The 26,168-nt window shown below is 34.1% G+C and overlaps 1 protein-coding gene across 6 annotated transcripts; it reads left to right on the forward strand.

Moving 5' to 3' along the window:
- Positions 1–18,999: 18,999 nt before the first annotated feature.
- Positions 19,000–22,525, forward strand: LOC149564639 (uncharacterized). 6 transcript variants are annotated; one of them, XM_089818194.1, is made up of 4 exons: positions 19,000–19,069; positions 19,327–19,461; positions 19,679–19,844; positions 20,579–22,525. In XM_089818194.1, the coding sequence occupies exon 4, from the start codon at positions 20,584–20,586 to the stop codon at positions 22,174–22,176; it is 1,593 nt and encodes a 530-aa protein (XP_089674320.1). In that variant the 5' UTR covers positions 19,000–19,069; positions 19,327–19,461; positions 19,679–19,844; positions 20,579–20,583; the 3' UTR covers positions 22,177–22,525. The 6 variants fall into 6 exon arrangements, with proteins under 6 accessions (XP_089674320.1, XP_089674321.1, XP_089674318.1 ...); XM_089818195.1 differs by lacking the exon at positions 19,000–19,069 and adding an exon at positions 19,950–20,282 and having other exon boundaries at positions 19,142–19,461; positions 19,682–19,844; XM_089818192.1 differs by lacking the exon at positions 19,000–19,069 and adding an exon at positions 19,950–20,282 and having other exon boundaries at positions 19,226–19,461.
- The last annotated feature ends 3,643 nt before the right edge of the window (positions 22,526–26,168 follow it).

A 26,168-nucleotide genomic window follows, 5' to 3' on the forward strand; every position in this document is an offset into this window, starting at 1 on the left:
TCTATTTTTGTCATCAAAACTTTGACCAATTAAATTTAGACCAAATTGCCAATGATCACTATATGTTATAGCGATAAGCCTCCTTTATTACTCACCAAAAACACTCATCACCATGACTTATAGTGATATCTCCTCCTTTTCGATCACTCAAAACACACATCACCATAACTGATAGTGATATCTCCTCCTTTTCAATAGAAGAGTTTGTTATATTCAATAATGATATCTCCTCCTTTTTGATCACCAAAAATAATCATCGCCATGACTTATAATGATATCTCCTCCTTTTCAATCACCAAAAACAATCATCACCATGACTTGTAGTGATATCTCCTCCTTTCCAATAGAAGAGTTTTCTATATTCTATAGCGATATCTCCTCCTTTTCAATCACTAAAAACACTCATCATTGTGACTTATAGCAATACAACATCTCTATCACTCATCGTTGTAATGATTATATTTGTTTTCCATTTTTCGATGATTACTATATGTTATTGTGATAAGCCTCCTTTATTGCTCATTGCTATATTGTTTTCACAGTTTCTTTGCATAGCAATAATAGGGATTTCTATATGTCATAGTGATATACTTTCCTCATCACTCATCACTATGTCAAGATTAGGCCTTCTTCGTATAGCGATAGAAGAATTTGATATATTCAACAATCATCGCCATGACTTATAAGCATACAACATATGTATTGCTCATCGTTGTAATGATTATATTTTTTTTGCCATTTTTTGATGATCGCTATATGTTATAGTGATAAGCCTCCTTTACCACTCATCGCTATATTGTTTTTACAGTTTATTTGCATAGTGATAAAAGGGATTGCTATATGTCATAGCAATATACTTTCCTCATTGCTCATCACTATGTCAAGATTAGGCCTTCTCCATATAATGATAGAAGACTTTGCTATATTCTATAGCAATATATCCTTATTTTTTATCACTAAAAACACTCATCGCCGTGATTTATAGTGATACAACATCTCTATCTCTCATCACTGTAATGATTATATTTGTTTTTTGTTTGCTAATGATTGCTATATGTTATAGCAATAAGCCTCCTTTATTGCTCATTGCTATATTGTTTTTGCATTTTCTTCACATAGCAATAAAAGGGATCACTATATGTCATAGCTATATACTTTCCTCATCACCCATCGCCATGTCAGGATTAGACCTTCTTCATATAGTGATAGAAGAGTTTGCTATATTCTATAGCGAGATCTCCTCCTTTTTGATCACCAAAAATACTCATTGTCATGACTTATAGTGATACAACATCTCTATTGCTCATCACTGTAATGATTATATTTGTTTTCCATTTGCTAATGATCACTATATGTTATAGCGATAAGCCTCCTTTATCACTCATCGCTATATTATTTTTGTAGTTTCTTCACATAATGATAAAAGGGATCGCTGTATGTCATGTGATATACTTTCCTCATCGCTCATTACTATGTCAAGGTTATGCCTTCTCCATATAGTGATAGAAGAGTTTTCTATATTCTATAGCATTATCTCCTCCCTTTTGATCATTGAAAATACTCATTTCCATGACTTATAGCGATACAACACCTCTATCACTCATTGTTGTAATGATTGTATATTTTTTCTATTTGTCAATGATCACTATACGTTATAGAGATAAGCCTCCTTTATCACTCATCACTATGTCAAGGTTAGGCCTTCTCTATATAGTGATAGACAAGTTCACTATATTCTATAGTGATATCTCCTCCTTTTAGATCATTGAAAACACTCATCGCCATGACTTATAGTGATACAACATCTCTATCACTCATTGTTGTATTGATTATATTTGTTTTTCATTTGTTAATAATCACTATATGTTATAGTGATAAACCTCCTTTATTGCTCATCATAATATTATTTTTGTAGTTTCTTCGCATAGTGATAAAGGGGATCACTATATGTCATAGCAATATACTTTCCTCATCACTCATCACTATGTCAAGATTAGGCCTTCTCCATATAGTGATAGAAGAGTTCACTATATTCTATAGCGATATAGTACCCAAAATCTCTTTTGACCATACTGCGATCGCTATAGTGTATCGTGACTCATGAAGCCTAATCGCTGTAATTATAGCAGTATATGAAACATCAAACGAAGAAAAAATATTTCTATCGATTGATGTTTTCGACATGCCTGTGCAAAATTAATCTCATTAACAGTTAAACGAAATATTGAATGATGGATTCTAATGCTTATTCAATGATTCGAGTGAGGTGGGGTGTCAAAGAAATATACAAAGAAGTCAAGGCAGTGTTTAGATGAAACTGTTATGCGTATAAATTTATCAGATTACATAATGAAAATATGGATGAAATTGTTATGCATTTTCGATATTATGACTCATTAACAATATCAAAATATGGATGAAATTGTAATGCAATTTTGACAAATATGTTTTGTTTAAAAAAAATACTAGAAGATAAATATCCAAATAAATCACTGACGAAAACCTAGTTGGTGATTAGTTTGGATATTTATCTTCAGTTCTTTGGTGGGTCTACCACCACTTGAGATGAGATTTCATAGACCTATATTGATGGCACAAGTGGTTATAGATGGATGAGGTTCCCATCTACCAGGGTTTCTCATTACCTACATCTAGACCATGGAGAGGGAGAAAATATATGTTGGGGTCGTAGCATGCTGGCCCACCTATACCATGAGTAGGCATGTGATTTAATCTTATCCTATTTATTCTTAGATCCCTCTCACCCATATATGTTCATAAAAATCAAGACAAATGGAACAAGGAACTAGTTTTTCTTTAGGTCCTTATTCAAGGAACTTAGTAGTTTGTGCCATGTGTATATTAACATTTCACATCATCTTGTGATTCATCATTAAGAAGATAACATAGTTTGAACTAAAACTATAATCAACTAAAAATGGTCATCTAGACTATGAGCTCCCTTTCTAGCATTTTTCTATAATTTATCTAATGGTTATTTTTCATCAAATCCTCAAAAATCTATTTATTCGATTATAACCTATGGTATGACCACTTTATCCCAAGTTCATATTTAATTAAAGGAACATGTCCCTCTTTTAATTAAATAAAATTACTCACTTCCCACTTATCCTAAGTGTGCACACATAAAGCATTATTCCTATTTTAGAAATAAAAGAAAAGGCATTTTTGTCTACACATGAATGCACAATTTTCTAGGTGGGAGGAATCTTCTATTTTAAAAATAACTTTAATTCTCCACCACACATTTCAAACTCTCTCAAAAGTCAACCATTAATTGTGATTGGTTGAGATGCTTGTGTGCAGATGGATCACTCAAGATGTATTCTCCTCCCTTGCTTATTCCTCTTTTGCTTCTTAATCTCGATCGTCCATTTTTCTTTAAAAAAGAGGGCTCTCTCCTCGTTAAAACCAAATTAGTCTCTCATGCTATTGTTATGGTATAGGTTTTCTTGGTGATTTTGGAGACTTGGAGCATTCTTTCATTTTTGAATTTTAGCTTAGCTCTCATTCTACTTACATTATGGCATACTTTTTATCTTAGTTTCATTTATGCTTTAGCTTAGTTCTCTTTGTTAGCTTGCATTTCATTTAGAATAGCTTGCATTTGCATTGCATTTTATTCTAGATTCTTGGATATTGGCACTCTTGCCTTTACTCTTTGAATCTCTTGTTCTATGGTGCACCTTGCAAGGGTTGCATAGTTTGGTTCATTTGAGAGCCACCATCCCATAGCCTTTTCACGTCATAGATAGAGAGTTATAAGTCAGCTCTTGAGACTCCCTCTTCCATGGGTTCTCTCAAGAATAATGGTTTATAGATGTGTGACACTTTTATGTACATAGAAATATTAATGCGAAAAAACATATACAATTTTATCTACACTTTCTATGAATATCATTGATTCATGTTTAGAATTAATATTGGACATCGAATGAGTAGATTATGTTAAAGGTAAACCTGAAAAAACATGATTAAATCCACAAACAAAACAGAGGGTACCCACCACACTTGATATCATATTCATAAAATGATTGAAGCTCCTACGACACATGACCTCCACTAAATGATTAAAGCACCAAGATCAAGCTGGGCCAGTGCATTCGTATAATCATAGATAGTTTCCAAGAAAATTTATTTTTCAGTGTTAGCAAAAGTGCTAGTTGATTCATTTTTTACATAATATGTTTTAGACGACAAGTCACCATTTTGTTGTAGACAATTTTTCAATGAGTTCACATTGAATAAAACCCAATGAGACTTTCACAGTGCAAAGACCACAAATAGAATCTCATTAAACAATATTCCTCACTACTCTAAGAAGCCAACACCTCCAATGACAAAAATGATTGAATCCACACACAAAACAGAGGGTACCCACCACTCTTAATATCATATTCATAAAATGATGGAAGCTCCTAGCAACCCAAGGCCTCCACTAAATGATTAATGATTAAGGCACTAAGATTAAGTTGGCCCATGCATTTGTCTACTTACTGAATAAAACCCAAGATGGCTTTCATAGTGCAAAGACCCCAAATAGAATTTCATTAAAAATATTCCTTAGTACTATAAGAATTCAATCTATTATTTATGCTCACATGAAGAAGAAATGCAATCCATAAGCTGAAACTTTGAAGTTAATGCTTTCTTTGTTTATGTGTTTTCTGGGTATCATCATCATTTAAGATAATTTCTTTTCCCTTTGGCTTCTTTGATTTCTTCTTATTTTGAGATTTAGGCCATAACTTTAAATGAGCAAAACTGAATATAGAAATTAAACATAAATTTCATCATCAAATCTTTTGGGATAAAGCCAACTAGAATCTTATTATTACAACCAACCAAAATATATACCTTCATCATTCGCAATAACCCCATTCTCCTTGCCTACTAACACTTCACCACAATTAATAATATTCATTGGAATTGTAGGCCTTCCTTGATCTACATCATGCAAGCACTCAATTTTTTTCAAGGTGTCCATTCCCTCTATGACTTTTCCAAAAACAACATGATTGTTGCAGACAATCAAAAAATGGTTACTTAGTAGATAGTAAGGAGATGATAAAGATGGGGAGAGGCAAGAGAACCACATTTGTCAACCAAATATTAGCCTCATCCCATTAGTAGCATATATACCAATTGAACTGCACTATAGAGAATAACCTACAAAAGATTATGAAGATTTGTAGGTCAATTGTTAAAAATAAAAAAGGTGTTTGATGCTAATAGACAACTACATGTTCTTTTAGAGGATAACAAAATTTTATCAGTTTACACATAGACCCAAGTTGCTATAAAACTAGAATTTATAAAAATAGGCAAAGCATGCCTTTTCCAAAGCAAAACGTAACCTGACTAACTACAAGCTTACCATCATGTAAACACCCATCAAGATGAGGTGCTGCAACAAAAGTAATGAAAAACTAAGATCCATTGGTATTTGCACCAACATTTGCCATTGAAAGAATTCTAGGTCCCTTATGTTTTAACCAAAAATTCTCATCTACAAAGATAAATTTTTTTGATTGAAATGCTAACAATATGATTTTATATTCAAAGTGGACTAATAAATTATAATAGAGTGGACAATGACAAACCTGCAAACCTTCCACTATAAATTCTTTCTCCACCAATTCCTGTATAAAAGGTAGACCCAGTCAACTAAAAATCATTGAATCCTATTATCCAAGCACCTTTTCTATGTATTTCAAACAAAAGCATACATAATATATTTCTACTCATTATCATCGTCACTATAAGAGTGGCTTGAAATTAGGCACTTCCCAAACGCTTTTACAAAGAAAATTGAAAATATGACTGAATAAAGTTGTACACACTAAACAATCATTTGTTTAACCATAATTATGTTAAAAATAAGGTTCAATCAATCTCTTTAACAAAATGCTCCAAATTCCTAGTAAAATTTATAATATTAAAAATTATATTGCCTGCTAAGTATCATTATAGAAGTAGCTTAATTTCATGTACAATTATGACAAACAAAATACTCTCGTAGATGTTCAATAAATATTTTCATTGTTTACACTAAAATGGAGAGAACTAAGCATACATGTCTGGAAAAAAAGCATAAAGATTATATTTATCATTTCATAATATTTTTAGATACTATTCTTAAAAAAATGCATTCAACAAAAAATCAACTAGCCTTGACGAAGAAATTGCCTTAGAAAAGAGGGGGAAACAAGATAATTTCATAATATATTATTTAGTATTAATATGTACAACTTGAAAACATATTATATTCATTTTATATAACTGTAATCACCTAAAAATGGTCATCTAGACTATTAGCCCCCTTTTCAACATTTTGGCTAAATTAATTTAATCACTTACCTAAGCCAAATTGCTAATAATCAATTTATTTGATTATAACCTATAATTTGACTATGCTATCCTAAGTTCATTATTTGATTAAAAGAACATGTCCCCTTTTAATTAAATAAAAGACCCCATTCTTCTAACCCACTTAAAGTGCACACATAAAGTCTTTTTTCTATTTTGCAATTAAAAGAAAAGGCTTTGTGACTTTTGTCTTATATGACAAGTCAACTTATATTCTATTGGTTGATTTGTGTGTGCACATGGATCACTCCTATTTTCGAATTTCACCGTTGATCATCCACCATCTTCATCTTGATCTCCACCGTCCATACATCTTTAAAAGGGAGAGAGCTTTCCCCCTCAATCAATCCATCTTTTGAACATTGTTATGCTGCAAGTTTTCTAACAGGTTTCTTTGGAGCTTTGTGGAGAACTTCTATTTCTTGTCTACATTCTCTCATCCATGGCATTCTAGCTTAGCTTAGTTTTTATTTTTACATGTAGCTTAATATCACATAGCTTAATATTTGGATTGTAACACTCTCATCCATGCTTAGAATAGCTGCATTTTTCATATTCATTCTAGCTTAATCTTCATTTGCATTGCATTCTTGAGGAACTCCTTGGGACATTTGCATTCTTGCATCTTGTCTTTGGAACCTCCCATTGCATGGTTTACTAGCAAGAAGAGTATCTCTAAGGCTCATCTGAGAGCTTTCTTATTCTTAAAATATACTCTCTTGCACTCCGTGGATAGGGAGCTCTAAGCCGGCATTCAAACATTCCAACTCATGGAATCGTTTGGATAGAATGGTTTAGAGTGTGACACTTTCGAGTGTACATTTTTGGCGCCCACCGTGGGGCTTGAATCAAGTTCTAGCTCCATTTGCTTTCATTTTTTATCTCTGGTTTTTTTACAACAGCATATTGGATCTAATCAAATGCTTTTGTAGAATTATCACTTTGGTTTTAAGGCCAACCCATAAGTAAATTGGTTTGAAGGCCAAAAACTTAGTTGGTTTAAAGATTTGATCATATCTTTTAAACCGCTTAGAGTTTGGTTCTGAAATTTTGTTTGCAGGTTTTTTATATGCTCAAAATGTCTCAGTCCAATTTTCAAAGCATTTTGACGTGATTTTCGGAAGTTATGATTTTTTCTTTATTTTTCATAAAAAGCCGTTTTTGATCGCAAATCAGCGCATTTTTTGGAAAAACTTACATTTTCAGAAAGATTTTTGAATTCTAATGGGGGTTCTTTCTTTGTGTTTTGAATTTTGAGATCGTATTAAGGATAAAAAATTCGATTTGATAAATTTGGCATGTTTTGACAAAATTGATCTCTAGAGCGCAAATGAAGAGATTTTTAAAAATTTCTTGCATTTTTGGAAAGCTCTCTGATTTTTAATATGGGTCTCTTCTTTTCATTTTCATTTTTGGATAGAAAATCATAGTAAACAAGTCCAATCTTGTTGACTAGGTCAAAATCAAAGAGTAAAAATGAGAGCATTTGTGATTAACTTGCACTTTCTTTGCATGCACTTGGTTGGAAGATAAATTGGATTTTAGGCAACTCACCACTTTTTATTGCATATTTTTATGTTATTTCATACTAACTTTTGGTGCTAACAAGTTGTGATTACAGGTTGCCATCCTTATCAAAAAAATTGAAACATTGCATAAAAAGAACGCATGTCAAAGCTTCAAATGCACAAGGGCTACTAACGATTGTTTGCAGGGCTGCCCAAAGCATAAAAACCCAAATTTCTTGATTTTTTGTTTTCATGTGTGGCATTGAATAATTGTTCATTTTTCATAGGCACATAAAACTTGTGATTGGAGTCTTTTGGTAATAGGAGAGTATGCTCTTCACCCTTGTGGTGAATCAGAAATCTTGACTTGCCATTTGGTTTCAAAAGCAAGGGGTAACTGAATCTTCTTGGCATGTTTGGGAGAAAATGATTGGAATAGGAGAGTATGCTCTTCACCCTTGTGGTGAACCAGAAATCTTGACTTTCAAAAGTTGATCCACTCTTTGTGTAGTTAGAATCCTTTAGAGGGCCTGCTCTCGGACAACCTGAGAGGAACGACCCAAGTGGGGACAAGCAAATTACCCGGCTCTTCCAACCCACTATAAACTCAAGGCTATCAAGGACACAAAACCTTGATAGACATAGTGTTTATCTTCGTCTAGTGTGATCGCTTATGGGATTTCGACCATAGGGAGATCACTAGGCAAGAATGCTTAAGGTACTCTTGTGATCGCGAGATCAGTTACTCATTGCAAGGTGAGGTGTCCCGTAATTGGGAGCAAGAGGAACACTATGAACGGAAGCCCTATCTAAACACCCTGAGTTAGTAACTACCTTTTTTAGCCGCTCAACTTCTTGGTGCAAGGATCGATCCTAGTGGACTACCCGGATCACCCCAAGATTTTACACTCACCATATGTGTTCCCTTGGTTGTGCTTATGGCACTTCCATGACAAAGCCAATATCTCTTGTGGGAAACCACTTGGTGTGAGGTAAAGGAGCATCAAGTGTGGGCCAAGTTGTTGAGTAATGAACCATGACTTCTAGGTAGATATTGCTTGATGTGTTCTTGAATGTGGTATACTTGTGAAAATCTTTTGAACATACACATGACGATAATTCTAGGGAATTCTTTTGAGATGTCACATATGCTTGTATCATGCAAGGTTGCTTTGTCCGTTGCTTGATTGTTTGAAGAATACTCCATGTGTCACTATCTTGCTTGGAAAGAAATTGCTTTTGAACATCAAACTTGTTATGCTATCAACTATTGTCAAACTTTGTCAACCAAGTCAAAGCATCAAGTCTTAACATTTTTCTTGTGTTGCTTCCTAAGGGGAGTCTCATTATTTGACTTTGATTTGCTATGTCTCTAATTCTTGAACATGCTTAAACTGACTCTTTGGTCTTAGTGCTCTTGGTCTTTTTGTCTTCATGGTCTATGCATGCTTGTTAGTTATCCTTTTGCTGAAATGGTTTCCTTGATTTCTTGACTACACTCTTGAGTTGGAAAAGTTGTTCACTTGTCACCCTGCTTGCTCTATCTATTTGGCTATTTGGGCATCTTGCCTAGCTATTGACTTGAGTCATTCATGTCGTAAATTTCTTGGACATATTGTTTGACAAGTCACTTTAATCTCTCTCTAATATCTTGACAAGTGAATACTCTACCTCCTATAGTTTCAACATCAAGTTATCTTCTAGGATGTTTTATGCTTGGCTTTGCATCTACCACTATGGAATTTAAACCTTGTGCTACCAAACTTCAACCAAATCTAGATGATCATGATATCCTCCATGTCACTAAAGAGTTTCAAGTTCTATATGCACAATACAAAGAACTAGAAGAGACAAATGATCTTTCTTACCTTCATTTCTCTAAGCGCATGACAAAAATGAAGTCTAAACTTGAGAAAAGGTTAGAGGAGAAGATTGCATCATTACATGAATCTTCCTTAAGGTCTTTACATGCATGTGAGTCACCTTCTTTGAGGTCATCCTCTTCTTCTAGGTCTACATGCTCTACTTCAAGACATCAAATGTCTTCATCTTCTAGATCTAAAGACCTCTTTAGAGAACAAGCAAGTGATACCTCCTTTGAGCCTATGCTAAAATTTCACGATGGACCTATCTTTGACCAAGATAATGATGAATACATGGATACATACCATTTACTTGAGAAGCAACCAAAGGACTGTAGACATACTTTTGAGAGAAATTTTGCTCCCTTGGAAGATTCTTATGATGACACTTTGCAAAAACTTCTTAGCAATAAGATCATCATGTTACCAAAGTCTAGCTCATATGGAAACCCATTCTTGGATATCTATTGTGCTTATCATCAACATAATGAGCATAGTACTTCAGATTACATTGAGCTAAAACATAAAATCCAAGATCTTATTGATAATGGAATTATTGGAACCTCTAATGATTCATGCGATGAGGATACTTTTCTTGAGCAAGATTATATTCTTGATATCTACAACTTGAAGAAAACAAGAAATAACATATATTAATGACACTCCAAAACTGGAGGAAAAATAGTTAGCCCAAAAACTAAAACTAATGGCCCTGGTTCTACTTAAGCATTTGCAACATAAGTGTGATCCCCCTTAATAAGGAATTTGTATTAATTGTAATGGTTTCCAAACTATCTCTAATAGAAGAAAAGTTTAGTTGTTTGTAAAATCTTTCCTCAAGATAACAAATTTGAAGTGGAACCTTTTTTCCAACTCAGAATTAAGAAACTCAAGAGTTACATAGATCACTTACTAGTGTCCTTGCAAAGGAAGGACAATATTTGCAGTCATGTCAACTATTTTGAATTCTTGAAACATACACCCAATGAAATCATTTAGAATGACAATCTATTGTATGAACATTAAAGACAAGAAAAATCACAAGACTAGAAACACCAGTGCACTGGATGTAATAGCTCTATCACCACCAAACAAACTTTGAGTTACAAATTGCGTACACAAAAGCTTTAACATGAGTCATGATGGGTTGTCTTGCTAAATTGCATCAAGTAAGACATTTTAGAATCATGTGTATGAATTATTTTTTAGAGCATATTCTTCAAACCCATTTGCCAACCCCACCACCCATTATCATAATACTCCACATGCTCACTTTAGTCCACATGTCATTTCCATGTGAACTTTGTATTGAAAAAGAGAATAAGAAAGAGGTGGAAAATAATGCTACTAGATACCAGTTTTCTCATACACTAAATAACCAAGTTGCCACAAGGCACATGACTACTTGTACAGGTACAGGTTCAGGGCTAGGAGTGCCAATCAAATTAAGGTGTGCAAGAAAAAAAGAGAGAAGAAAGATATATTATATATAAATGTGGTCACCAAAAATGTAGGAATGGGAACCCATACATTAACCACCTTTCAATAATGGAGATTCTTAGAAACTAGGGTAGATAATTATAAGTAAAAGTAGGATAATCAAAATAATGGATACAATATGTAGTCACATGTATAAGTTGATTGTGCTCTACACACACACACACACACACACACACACACACACACACACACACACACACATACACAAGATTCATCTATATGAATTACATCATCATCTAAGCTACAATTTGTACTAATGAAGTGTTTAAAATATAAATCTTTGCACAAAGAGTCCAAAATCTATATGCTAAAATGTTTGAAGTTGAAAACATAACCCAATCCAGTAGTAATCATAAGCAACAAATTCTATAGTTTATTTTTTGGGCTATGGCATTTTCATGTGTCAACTAAAATACTAAACAACAAAATATTTATGTACTCCACAAAGTCTCATCTTGTGGAGGATGGTGATATAGGATAACATGCATAGGAGATGCCTGAGGTATACCTAAACTTTTTATAGAATACTAATTGAATAGGCCAATGGCATGAGAAAAAAAGTGGGTAAAAGGGACTAGGAGGTGAGAACTCAACAACATGAAACATAGTTTCTTTGGAAACTATAAGATGAAAAAAAAAATCCCATTAGAATAAAAGATGAGCCTTACAGGAATTGATAGAGATTACTGCACATCACCATAATGCTTACAAACCACTAGTCACCAGATGATATAAAGACCTACTTCATCTTGTGCTTGGATATGATGTTTATGATTTCTCAACAACCAATTACAAGAAAATTTAACACTCTTGTGCATGAATACTAACACAATATAATGGAATGAGCCAAAAGTCCAGCTATACTGTTGACTGGACATGAAGCTCTGATATCATCAATTGAATTTCAAATTCCAGTCTCCAAATATGAAATCAATATTAATAGGGCAGTGGTTAGTTTATCCCCAAATTCCAACATAAGAAAACTCAAATCAATTATAGTATTAAAAATATTTGGTAATAAAAACAATAAAGTTATAAAAATTATCTTTGTGCATAACAAACTCTTGTAAAACACATTCCATGAGCCCTTTTCTAAGCCACAGATTGACACCATTAATTTTAATTTAAGATACTTGATATTGAGATTGCATAATTAAATTAGAGCATGGTTATAAAATGAATTACTCTTCATATTTGAATTTGACATCATTCCAACCTAAGCTTCAAACCAAAAAAGTGATGGGAATATTCATCGCATAATACCTCACCAACAAGGCAAACAGTTAAAAAAAAACCCTCCACAAATCACAATATCAGCTTACTACATAGGTTGTCAATGGCATAAACAATAGCATGCAAAGAAAGGAGAGCGTAGACACTAAGTGAACTCTATGGTCAAATGTCTATATTGACAACACCCAAAAAATGTTACGTCAATATGCATTAGCAAATCAGATTGTTAAAGGAAAAAATAACATATAAGATAGCCCAGACCACTTCCAAAGTCATTATAAATTTAATTATTGTCATAATTATGCTTCTAGAATATTAGCATGTATCAAAGATAAATTATAATTATAATTATCATATCATAGATTTATGTATTGTAAGAAAACATATAGATTAATACCATAATATATTAATACTATTTAAATAATATAATATAATAAATATTAATTTAGAATAAGAGTTAATAACAATACAATCAAATTACCAAAATAGATTATAATAAATTATAACTGCCATGGACAAGAGGAAAGCTAGCACTGACAATACTTTGAGTGACATGGTCTTTGCTCAGACTAATTAACGACAACATATACCATTGCCAAAGAAATCCTCCTTTGCCTATTTTAATATGCAAACATCATATTAGTATTGGGAATAATAGTTTGATAGAAGAAAGCATACACCCACATGGACAATGGTGTACCTCATACTTGCTAACAAGCACATATTGGAAGGAGATACAATTGATATATTTAATATCAAAGACAAACTTCTGAGATGAAAATTTTAATAGGAGTCACTTTAATCATATTGACAACAATTAAAGACACTTTAGAAAATCAATTTCGATCTTGATAGTAGAGCACAATTAACTTATACATGTGATCTTCATAAGTTGATTTATGAAAAAGAAAGGTGCTATCCCAACCTATGGGTGCAAGTATCCAATAACAATGAGATCTATGATAAGAATCAATCCCATTCTCAGAGACATCATCGAGTATTTCTTATCAACTATTTGTCCTTATTGGATTGCTCAAGGGAGTACTTGCCTTTTGAAAACCAGTTTGCAAATACTGACGGAAAGTAATCATGAAGAGCCCACTATCTTGTATATTTCCAAAGACAAGGTAGACATAGCAATACCATTACTATAAGCAATATTGATGACAATTACATACGTATAAGGTACAAATCAGAATTAGCAATATCATTGCTATAAGTGATGTTGGAGACAAGTACATAAAAGAAACAACTATATCAATGCTAGAAGTGATATTGAGATAATTGTGTACTTGTAAGATAGATCAAGAACAACAAGATACATCATTGCTATAAGTGATAAAAGTAGACTTCAACATATTAGTGCCATATCAAAGTCAGCTACCAACACATTGAGAAGACTTGTATTATATCTTATATTGATATATTATAAACAAATAGCAATAATTGGAAGGAGACTTCATACAATTCATATTGTTATAATAGAAGTTTAGATCTAATATACAGTAGAGATCATCTTGGCATAAATCTCATCAATATACTTGAGATAGTTGTGATACTCTATTTTATTGATAAGTAATATATCTTATAGCATCATATTATAAGTAGTATCAATTGTAAATCATAATCTTTCATTCTTATATTAATTGGTGTCAATTACCATCATTACAAGTCTTATAAAGGACTTTTAGAGTCTTCTTGGAAGGAAGTTTCTAGCCAATTTTTGTGAGTTAATTGTCCCTAATTCTGAAAAATTAATATACGGGGATATTACATAATGTTAAAATGACTCTTCACTAACAAATTGTTTCTACAGCTAAAACTAGTTTATGTTCATTTCAAACTATTTGGTAGGAAGGAATCAATCTCATAATATTAGACATATACAAGAGTCATGGCTCTCTAGATTTTTCATAGCTTAGTTTTGCATACCTTCTAAATAGATTGCATAATTTTAGGTTCCAATTTCTTAATGGGAACACTAGCCATGAGTATGATAGATTATTATTATATTTTATTGTGATATTTCTATGTATGCTAGTGGGGTGGACTCCCTTTAACACGTCTTAATTTTCAAGGAGTCAACAATGCCCACAAAGTAAAGGCCTTTTGGTACATGGAGAATGATGATACATAAATTTAACTTAAATAGGTCTAGGGAACTCACTCTAATTAAAAATCTAGAGATTTTCCCTCATAGTATTGCCATCCATTTAATAACATCTCTTAAAACTAAAGAAAATTCATTTGGCAAGATAATGTATGTGATAGTTAAAGAGACTTGATTTGAAGATAATGTATGGGATAAAGAAAACACACACTTCATATCATAGAATAAATTATGTTCATACTTTCATAGTTTACAAGGAGCTTGTCACCAAAAAAATGTTTTTCAATGGAGGCAAAAAAAATGGGGAACATCATTATGGAAGAGCTGTTTCTACCTATTTCTAGTGTAAATTTAAGATTACTAAACTTGCTACAGTAATTGTTTATCAAGGATCAGAAGATTGAATAGTCCCAAACTCACTAAGATCTAGCCTACATTATCTATCTCTAATAAATTGATTTATGGTTCTCCTACAATCATTTGAGCGTAGTATATATATGATAGCCTTATTAACCCATCTATACGATTGAGAATAGATAAAAGTACACAAACTCATTTCCTCCTGGCAAACAACTCTGATGAAACAATTGCAAGATTGACAAAGCAATCACTTATTGTTTAGACAGAAGCCACATTTTCTAATAAATCTTCAGACCCAAAATTGAAATGCAATCTAATAATATCCAAACTTCAAATAATGATATAAAAGACAATAAAACCAAGATAAAAACAAACACAAAACAAGATTGTTATGATGAATGTGGCTTGAAACTTGCTCAACACTAAAATGCCTATAGAAGCTCCTAAAATGAAAAATCATATGAGATCTGGCATAAGAATCAAAACAGATAAGAGGCACTGATCCACAAGTATGAGCTGGTAAATTCATAGGGTTTTAGTTTTTCCCTCAAGCTCTCTTTCTTTTCATTTCACGACTACGAAGGTTTGGCTCTAGTTCAAAATGAGGGTTTTATGCATTCACTTACTTTCTACCATTCACTTGAGGGTTTGGCATTCACTTGCTTTCTACCTCCTGCAACTTATAACCTCCTTTTGCATTCACTTGCTTTCTACCATTACTAAAAAAAAATGAGCTCTATTTCTTTGTGATTAGATCACCTACGTTTGAAATCCTACATCCTATTGCATTCACTTGCATTCAAAATGGCATGAGGTCAATGACTTACCAGAGAAATTGATGACACACTTGTAGCTCAATCCTACCTCCCACGCCTGCGAGTGAATAGATGTAGTGAAAATCTCTCCTTTTGTGCACTTCTCTCTCTCTCTCTCTCTCTCTCTCTCTCTCTCTCTCTCTCTCTCTCTCTTTGTTTGTTTATAATCCACGTTGGTCAAATTTTTGACCAAACAAACTCATGTTGGTCGAATTTTCAACCAACTTGGGAGCTTAATAAAAAAAGTTAAAATGAAATGGCATATAGTAAAAAATTTACACCAAATCTACTAGTGTAATGATCTTGTAAAATAACTTAATTAATTAAACTTAATACTTATGATACCTTGTTTAGGAACCTTAGAGGAATGTAACCTTTATTTATAACATAGTTATGTGAATGTAATGTGTTATCATTGTACTTCTTCCACGCTCTATTAAATAATGTTGTGTTGAACTTAAACTTAAAAAATATGTTGCCAACTTAAGTGACTTTGATTTGGTTAATTCCTTTGGGCTCCTGAGTGGTGAATTACAAGATGCATTGTGGTACTTGCTTCAAAGTGCTAACATCACAAAGTTGATCCTAGGAATATCTATTCCCAACAATGTCCACTATTGCAGTGATTTGTTTTTGGATTCGATTGTGTTAAGAATTTTACCATCAACATTTCGAATCACACTACGTGATCCATCATCAGGATGAAGAGCAAGACATGCAAAACAAAGTAGTGTGATTCAAAACATTGATGGAAAAAATCTTAACATAATTGATTCCAGAAACAAATCACTACAATACAATGGATTGTGGAAATTTGATCTCTTTAATTCCCACTATGTTGATGACAGTTTGTTATTTCTCCATAACTCTGAAAAAATAAATCATCAATATAATGAACATGTTGGAGTTGTACTATGTTGTTTTAGGTTCTAAAATTGCCCACCATAAAACAAAATTTCTCATGGTTCAACATGGTCATGTTCCTCATTGGGTCCTGCTAAGTTGGAAGCAAATTAAGCATGGAGAAATAATGAGGTACCTTGGTATACCATTTGGTATTGGGGTTTCACCTTTAGATATGTGTAATTGGTATCTTGACGGAGTTAAGCAGAAGATCTTTAATTGGGGAAAAAAATTCCTGTCTTTGGTTGGAAAAATTCAAGTTGTCAATAAAATTTTCCTTGCTACTCTTCATGTTGGATGCCTTCAAAAAATAGGTATGACGATCTAATCAAACTTATCAATTAATTTCTTTGGTCTAAATAGGACAATAGTAGAAGTTTTATAGCCACTTCTTGGACTCACTACATCTAGCCTAAATGTAAAGGTGGTCTAGGGCTTATTGACCAAAAAACAAAAGGATTTTGTTTAGCCACCAAGTGGATTATTAGAGCAGCCCATGGGGATGAACCATGGAAGATCCTTATATGGAATCGTATTAGCTATGCTACTTTTAAAGGTAAATGGCAGCCCGTGTGGTGGTTGGACAAAATTCTCCATGCATCATCATTTTCTATCAAAGCTTTTTTCTCGTCTAGTCCATATGGAAGGCTTTGCAACATACTAGTAAGCTTTTAACTTGGAGATGTGACTCACTTCAACATGGATTTAGTTCTTCTATCTGGTCCATTTGGTGGAACAAACATATCCTTTATCATGGCCAACCCATTGCTTTAACCTTTTCAAAATAGTCTTATGCCCATTTCAAGAAGCATGTTTTGTACTATTGAGGACCTTTCGAATTTTCATACTATGAGATGGCTACCATGACATTCTGTTAAAGACCAATTTAACCTAGGTAATAAACACAAAGTATTCATAATTTTTATTCAATCTTTAGTGCCTCTAGAATTAACAATGAGACTTTGTACTCCTATTCACTACAATTTCTGTAAAGATTGGTTATGGATGGAGTCATATCCTTTTCTATTTTTCCCCTTAAAGAAAGTTTACTTTCAGCTGCTCCCAAATCTTCCTCTGAAGTCTCAATTAAATTCAAAGTGGAAATGCTAATTTACTGATAAATTTTGGTCAAAATTGTCAGCTCAAAATTGGAAATCTAAAGTCAATGCAGATGCACAATTAATTGCTTGGAAGATTTTACATTTTAAGATGCATGTTGTGGATGGGCTGAAATGTATGATGATTCAACCAATCAATTATCCATTTTGCCATAGGTAAGCAAATATAAATCACATCTTTTGGTAATGTGAATTTGCAATGAAGCAACACATTCTTGTTCAACATGATTTACGAGCTATCTTTGAGAACAAATTGAATTAGAAAGAGGCCCTTCTTGGTGTGGGGCTCCATGGTAATTTAATTGATGATGTTGTCAGACATGTGATCTTGTCTCATATGCGATGTTATAGGTGCAAAGTTATCTTCAGTGATCATAGGGATGTTCGTTGAGAAGCTCTTATTTCAAGGGCTAGCTATACTTGACATTTTTTATTGTCCGACTTTAACTTTTTCTCAAGAATTTATAGATAAATTTCCAGATTCAACATATTAAACACCAGGGTATGTGTCTTTTCAACACAAGAAAGGTGTTTATGACACATGGTTTACATTCTTCTTTTGAAGATTCATAACTGCAATATTGTTGATGTAGTACCCAATTTTAATTTTGTAAGTAACTGATTTCTATACTATACGTATCTATTTGATTTAATTCCTACTTAAAATTTTCTTGGTGCATTTTATTCTTGTTATCTGTATTTATTCAATAAAAATAACCAAAAGCTAATAGTAGAATTTAAGCCACACTCACGTTGTATGAAAACCCTAATAGGATAATTTAAGCCCCACTTATTTGTAAACGCCCTTTAAGAGAGGGTCGCTCTGTGGATGGTCCTAACCTAATAGATCTTGCACACCACTCAAAGATTGTAAAGTCCAAGTCAAAGGACATGTGACATTACAACTCAGTTCCGTTTAAAATAGATTAATCAAATTACAAATACTGATATTGTTAAAACTATAAATAAAAGAAAACCCTATGAAGGGTCCTCCGCTTTGTCACGATATCTCCAATGGAAACCGTCAATACAATTGCAATAAATCATTTTGTCAAACGGACTTTCCAATAAAATAATAATTAAAAAATAGCCAGCTGCAAGTACGTATTCCTCATCTCATACAGAAAATAGGTATTCAAAAAATATTATAAATAAATATTTACATATATACGGTTTGATCTCCATTTGTCACGCTCTTGATTGCTAATGAAGTGTTTAGAGGTCATAATTATTTTGTCAAGGAAGTTATTCCAAAGCGTGAAATTAATCAGTAAGTAAGTTAATCAAAAGCCTAACCTGAATATATTGGGAATTAAAAACTAGCATGCAGATTATATTACGCAAATTAAATGGAGGGGAAATTATTTGTTTAAACGATTTGCAGAGCAGAGGGCATTTATAATTGATAAGGCCATCCACAGATTTCGTGCAGATCAGATACCCTTTTGTCATGAGTCTCAGATCTTTTTGAATACAATGTTTGTTAAGATATTCAGAATTTTCTATGGTATTCCTTTTGTTTTGTAGCGCATTCTGCTAAAAAAATCCGTTCTTCTTGCGCGCCATGGAAGGCCAGCGGAGCTTCGTCTCCGCGCCGTGCAGAATCGAAAATATTTAAATCTGGCGCAATCATCAAACGCTGGCTTCTTCCAGACGGAATCTGTGAGTATTTTCATTGATTGTACATTTTTTTGGGCTATGAATTATTGAACTTCAATGATGAATCCCTATTTTTTCTCTCAATGCCCGGCCATTTCAATCAATGCTGCTGGTAAGTTTTAGTGAAACTCCTCGTGATTGCTTCCGATAATCTTTTTGTTCGTATGTACGGGGAAATTTTGTGGCTAGTGACATATAGTAGCTGTTGCTTTGTCTGCAGAAGAGAAGGAAACTAGGTAACTAGTTATTACCTATCGATGAGAACTGTTGATTTATGGCTGCAGTTGGATGTCTTTTAGCTTGTACGAGGGTTTCCTGATGGCCTATGCGAGCCAAAAGAAGTGTTTCTTGGATCTAAATAAGTCCGTTCCGCGTGCTTGTACTCTGTAAGTTCCGTTTCAATCCTTGACACTTGAAATACTTAGGTTGTGATTGTTTTGGCGTTTTTCATCGCTTTTCGTGCCCGTCACTGTCAAATTTTGCCGGCCTAGGTACCAAAGCTGTCATCATGCCGGGAGTTTTTGTTGACAGGGAGGTTCTCTATTCATGCTAAAGCCTGTACGAAAGAGATAAAATTTGGCAGCAAGGCTGTTACAGACTGGAAGATTCTGTATTTTGTAATGAGTGATTGTGAAGGGGATAGAGAAAATTTCGATGATTGTACAAAATTTTCTGGCTGTATTATGTAATGTTTAGGAGGAGAAGCAAATTTTCTTGATCGGTCAAATTTGTTAGGGAAAGAGAATTATATACAGACATCCAGTCTTTGTGCAAGTTTATTCCAGGGGGAGATCCGAAGTATTGCTTCCTTTTCTAGGATTCATGTAAGTTAGGAAGTCATGCGAATTTGGCTTTGAGTCACAGATGATTCTTCAAGGAAGAGATAGATTTCCTGTATTTTGATAGGATTTGCACAAATTCGACCAGGAAGATATTAGTCTTCTTCCTTCTTTTTGATAAGATTTGCACAAATTCGTCATGGAAAAGCTAATATTTCGGCATTTGCTAAAATCTGAAATAAATTCTTGACATTCATTTAGTATTGGGGACTTTTAAGGGGATATTTACATGGAATTTTGTTCTTCGCGTAGAAGAGTTTGAACTTTGGTCTTTTTTTCAGGGGGGATGAGCAAGCATAATACAATGAGGCTGGGAGAAGAACTATCAGGCTTCAACTCGTTGAATTTGCGCGATTTGATGAAAGAGCAGGATCAAGATGAGATCAAAGAAGTCAATGATGAAGATATTTCCCAGCGGCAAAGGCAGACCATCGGGTCAATTTTGGGCGGCCTGGTAAGCGCAAAAGAAGAAGAGAAAGATAAAACCGAGGGTAGGACAACACTTTGGGAGGTCCTCCAGTCAGAGCAGTCGGGAAAACCAAAGGAATTTTCTTCCGGCGGTATTTTGAAAAACGTGAGGCGTTTGGTTGCCCGAAGGAAGGACGACATAAAAGAACTCGGAGAATTCGAAGACGAAGAGGAAACGTTCAGACTTCTGCAAAGCTGGGGCAATAATAGGTCGCCACGATCGCCTACCATTGTTGACTCCGCCCGAGCGGTGCTCGATTCAGACAGGCTTTTCCAAGAGGAGGAAGGAGAGAGCCTGGAAGGCGCAGTTAGGGTTTTTCTGGTCGGAGGTTCGAGTCACGGCACGGACAGACAAATGATGGATCGGACGCGATGGAGAGCTCTGAGGCGCAAGCTCAGACTGCGGAAATTTGCGTGCTGCGGCAGCTCGTGGAGTGCTGCGCGATCGAATCTCAGCTCCGCCACGCCCGTTGTCCTTCCCCAGCGAGAAGACGACGACGAGAACAGCTGGAGCGGCAGTGGTCACAGGATTGATCCGAGCCGCCATGAAAACAGCCACATCAGTAACATCAACTCTAGCATTGATGGCGGTGATTCTGATGATGAGGCATGCACCATGGCCGAGCCAGAAGCCGCCGTAATGGGTGAAACCCCTACCAGGGTTAACTTCATCGCCTCTTCATATCATGCAGGCGCAGAAAGTACTGAAACCTCTTCATCCATCGGCGCCAGATTCAATTCTCGTTCTTTGTATAGAGGTGGGCAAATAGAGAGCATCGAAACCCAAATATCTGTCCGCAACACATTCAGCTCAAATTCTCCATACCATTCAGAAAGAGGGGTACAGTCACCGGCAGTTAATCAGGTGTCAGTGCAACCCCGTCGAGAGCGCAGAGAACAGCTTATTACCCTGCTGGAGAGAACATTCGAGCCAGAGGCAGAGGATTCAAGGGGGGGAATGAATCTTGCAACCGCACTGGCTGCTGAGCGCCAGCTGCGAGCTGCACAAGAACAAGAAGTCATGGCCTCCGCTGGAATCGCAGGTGTTTCGACCTTGGGCAACCACCCTCAAATTCTGACGGATTTCCGGGCAGATATGGAGAACAGGGATGGATCCAGGTCGCCGTTTCGAGTCTCGCTAATGACTCTTCTGGAAGAGGCGGACGATCGTAATGGCACCGGGGTCCCAGCGTTGCTCGAAGAATGGGATTCCAAGGACGAAGTAGCGGCCGGCAATGGCGGAGGTGTTGACGATTCATTATGCTGTGTTTGCATGGTGCGGCGAAAAGGGGCGGCGTTTATTCCATGCGGCCACACTTTCTGCAGACTCTGTACCCGCGAGCTTTGGGTTAGCAGAGGATCATGCCCACTCTGTAACAGATCTATCGTCGAGATTCTTGATATATTTTGAATCCAGATGATATATAGGCCCCTCAATACTTAAGTTTCATTTAGGTTTTGCATTAAGATTCAGATCAAAATTTGTGTTCCTGGAAAAAGTAGTGTGGCAACGAGGCCATTAAAAAGGTTTTGGCTGGAACAGCAGTTGCTTCAACATGTAGATCATATTTGTTTGTGTTTTACAGGTTTTTAATGACTCGGCAGCCATTTATATAGGAACCGGGTCGTGATTAAATATTCATTATTTTCTGTAATAAAGAAATTCTTAGATCCTTCGGCTCTACCCTGTCCTGCCATGGCGGAAGCTGAATTTCATACTTGATGGCTCCGAGATTTTAATGCTACATCTTATGTTGCAACGGTTGTTTTGTTCGTATTGTTAGCCTTCTTTTTAGTTTTTTCAGTTTCTTAGGCATAAACTGAAACATCTTGTTGATACTACTAATGATTTTTATTTAATTATACATCATGTAGCTGTCACTGTGATTATGTCCTACAGAGGCTTGTTCTGTTTAGGGCCGTCGATTGTAGGGACCTAAAAGAGAGGAATCCGTTCTTTTTTTTTTTCAATTATTGATAAGTGAGATGGAGACAAAATAGTCTGGCTGTGAGTGAACAATCCAAAGGGAGGAAAATGAAAAGACAGTGCTGATGGTTGAAGCAATCCCAGGGGAAGAAAATACACAGACTATGCTCAAGGCTGGAGCCTCTATATTATCAATAAATTAAATTTCAGCCAATTACTTGTGTTATAAAAGGTTTATTAACTAGCTTATATATATTATATATATATACATATAAAATAAAATAAGCCGAGATATCCTTCTCCAGGCACTTATTTTCATAATCACATAATTTTCATCATCGCATATTTATGTGAGTGGAAGAGGTGTGGTAAAGGGAAATGGATGTTGAAGAAAATTGTATAGTTGATGAATTTGATAATTTAATTATTTTATATATTAATGTTTATATTATTACATGGATAAACTGATTTAGAGATTAGAAAAAATTGTAGAATAGACTTGGAACACGTATAAAATTAATATGTTATCAGATTTTTATAATTTATATTAATATCATTTATTTGTTTTTGGATTTTGATTCGCTGAATTTTTAGTATCAATATTTTAAATTATAATCATCCAAATATTTTAAATATATTATTATATATATATTTAATGGGAAGTTCAGACCTGCTAGACAATCCAGTGAAACAGAAATCAAAATATTTAATATACAAGAAAGTATAAAAACTACAAGCTTTCAAATTTAAGAAATTTATTATTTTAAAAATATATTATAATCTACACTCACAAGATAGACCAAAACTCTTTGTCCCCATCCACAATGTCATTTGAAACACAATGGAAGAAAACTATGTGAAAAATAAAACCCTTTTGAGTTGTATGTATATGAAAAATTAAACTTGGAGTACCTAGTTCGTGAGGTTTGGCTTCGTTGGAATCTAAAATATAACCGTTTTTTAAGGTTTCATGGGCTTTGAAGTGATGCAGCCTATCAATTATTGTCCTGTTAACTAAAAGTCATAGTTTCTAATCTTATTGTGAGAAGATTTCACATTTTTTAATATAGAGATGACAAATTTCGATGGAAGATCTCGGCGACCTCGTGACTGGCTGTCAAGAATGGAATATAATAATAAGTATCCATTAACAGCAGTCAAGTTCTTCCTTGGTGCTCACGCACATGCTGCCCCACTGATAAATCACAATGTTGGCAGAAGAGTCTAAGGAGCATCTATCCCATGCACAGATGGGCTTTTGTATCTGCCAACCGGTTGATTGGATTATCTTGTGGACTTTATATGTGTTGATTGCCGTCTAACTTGTTTATCAGTTATCTGCCAGGGTAGATATAGAGGATAGCTTCCTTTCTAAATATGACGAAAGATGATTTAAACCCTTGCCCATGCTTTGTTGATCCACTCAAAACTTTTGATACCAACACATGTTTTGTCTTTGTTTATTGTGTAATTCTAAGCGAGAATTTTCTAAAGCATGGGCTCAACTATGTGTTTGTCCAATGCATAATGAGCTTTGAGCACCATCTCCAAGCGAAGCACATTTACTTGCAAAGGAAGGGAGGCCTTGGAGTCAATGAAGGGGCTTTATGGGCACATTTATCCTTGGTATTGGGTAGGGAACATTAACGAGCAAAGTCAACTTGTGCATAGAAAATCAAGTTATAGATAATGATTCCTAGCAGTGGATAAGAATGAGTGTTTGCAAACCCCACCCAAATGGAATTAGCAATTAGGTTACCAACCATTGTTAATGATGACCTCCATGACCTTACACCTTAGAAAAAAGTAAATATGATGGTTCCTAAGAATCTAGTAGTCATCCTTTGTAAGGTCACTTTCTACACTCAAAAAGAAAGTTTGTTGGAGAGTAAACTAGTTTGAGCTGAAATGGACAAATGATAATGAATTGTAAGCATGAAATATCCCCACCTTTTAAAAAGCCACTAGGCCCCATTGATTCGTTATGGAGTTAATTCAACCTCCCACTAGAATAAATGACTTTCGTTATATTGTAAATTTATTATATGAAGTATAAAGCACACTCCATAAATTACTTGAGAATGATCAACTACATTCTAATGATTAGATGAATTGGTTTTAGGTTAATTCGTTGGAATTGGAATGAATACAATATATATTTTCCAATAGAAATTTATATATAATTGTTAATCAAAAAGAATAAAAATCTTTTTTTATTTATAATATTTCTAAATTTAATTATGTTTGTTGAATATTTAATTTAAAGAGTTTTTAAAGTTTTATGTTGATAGTTATGATATAAGATTTTGAAACGTGTTATGTTCTTGTAGAATGTTTCTTAGTATAATTAAATTAATTTTAAATTAAATGAATTGAATGTAGTTTTTAGTATGAAAAATATTGTGTATAATGACAAGAATTAGAATTTTTAGGATTGATAAAATAGACAATTAAAATTAATTGAGTGTGGTATTTAATATGAAAAAGTTTTATAAACAACAAGAATCAATTTGTGAATGTTCTAGATTTTTAGGGTTAACTTAGATGAAAATATTTATTTCTATAGTTTTGCTTTACTCTAACCTATCCCATATCTATCAATCCAAATTTGTTCCCCATGTGTACATAAATAAACCATGGCATGGTCTTGAACTAATGCACATAGATCTAAGTTGACAAAATGTGGTTTGATATAATCCACTCATCTTAAATTGTGCCATCGTCTTATTGTAAGAAAACTCATTATTCATGAATAGGTCTTTGGACAAAATTTCTAAAATAAAATTCCAAATTGTGAAGGTCACATCCTCTTGGGTTAAACCCTATTAGTATTCTTTATGATTATAAGTAAAATGATTCACGAAAACAAGAAAACATGGAGTAATCTTAGGATGATGCTCTTTAATGTATATGTTGCTAGACTCTTTTTATTCTCCAAAAGAATCATATTCTATGTGCTTAATAACAATACTTTAGGATGAAAAATGTTGAGGATTGATGCTCATTGTGATGGGAATTTGTTGGTTGTTCCCTATCTTTGTTTGCTGACTTACACTATTGTATTTGGGCCTTATATTGTCATCTTTTTAGATTTGATGTACAAGGTTTCAGGGCCTTTCAAAACCTATTTTTACTTAATCAAAACAATACTTTAGGATGTTTTACACAATTTCAAATTAATGGATGAAGGCTTATAAATACAATATCCAAGCACATATATCAACATAACATATGCCGAGTCTACCCAAAATGCCTTTTATATACAATATTGAATTTATGAACCATATTTTTTTTAATTGCTAAATTTTTGAAGAAAAATCAAAATCCACAATCTAGAAATCTCCTAAAGTTATTTCTTAGGTGGCACCTTTTCTCATTTCCATGTAGGAATAATATTCCATGCCCTCCAATGTATTGGAACTAGTGACAACTAGAGACAAAACTTTGGCACCAACATAGCTTTTCATCCTCCACAG

This window comes from Cupressus sempervirens, chromosome 3 (genome assembly GCF_028749045.1).
Source record: "Cupressus sempervirens isolate cs-2001-9-10 chromosome 3, ASM2874904v1, whole genome shotgun sequence".
In the NCBI taxonomy this organism is placed as follows: Eukaryota; Viridiplantae; Streptophyta; class Pinopsida; order Cupressales; family Cupressaceae; genus Cupressus; species Cupressus sempervirens.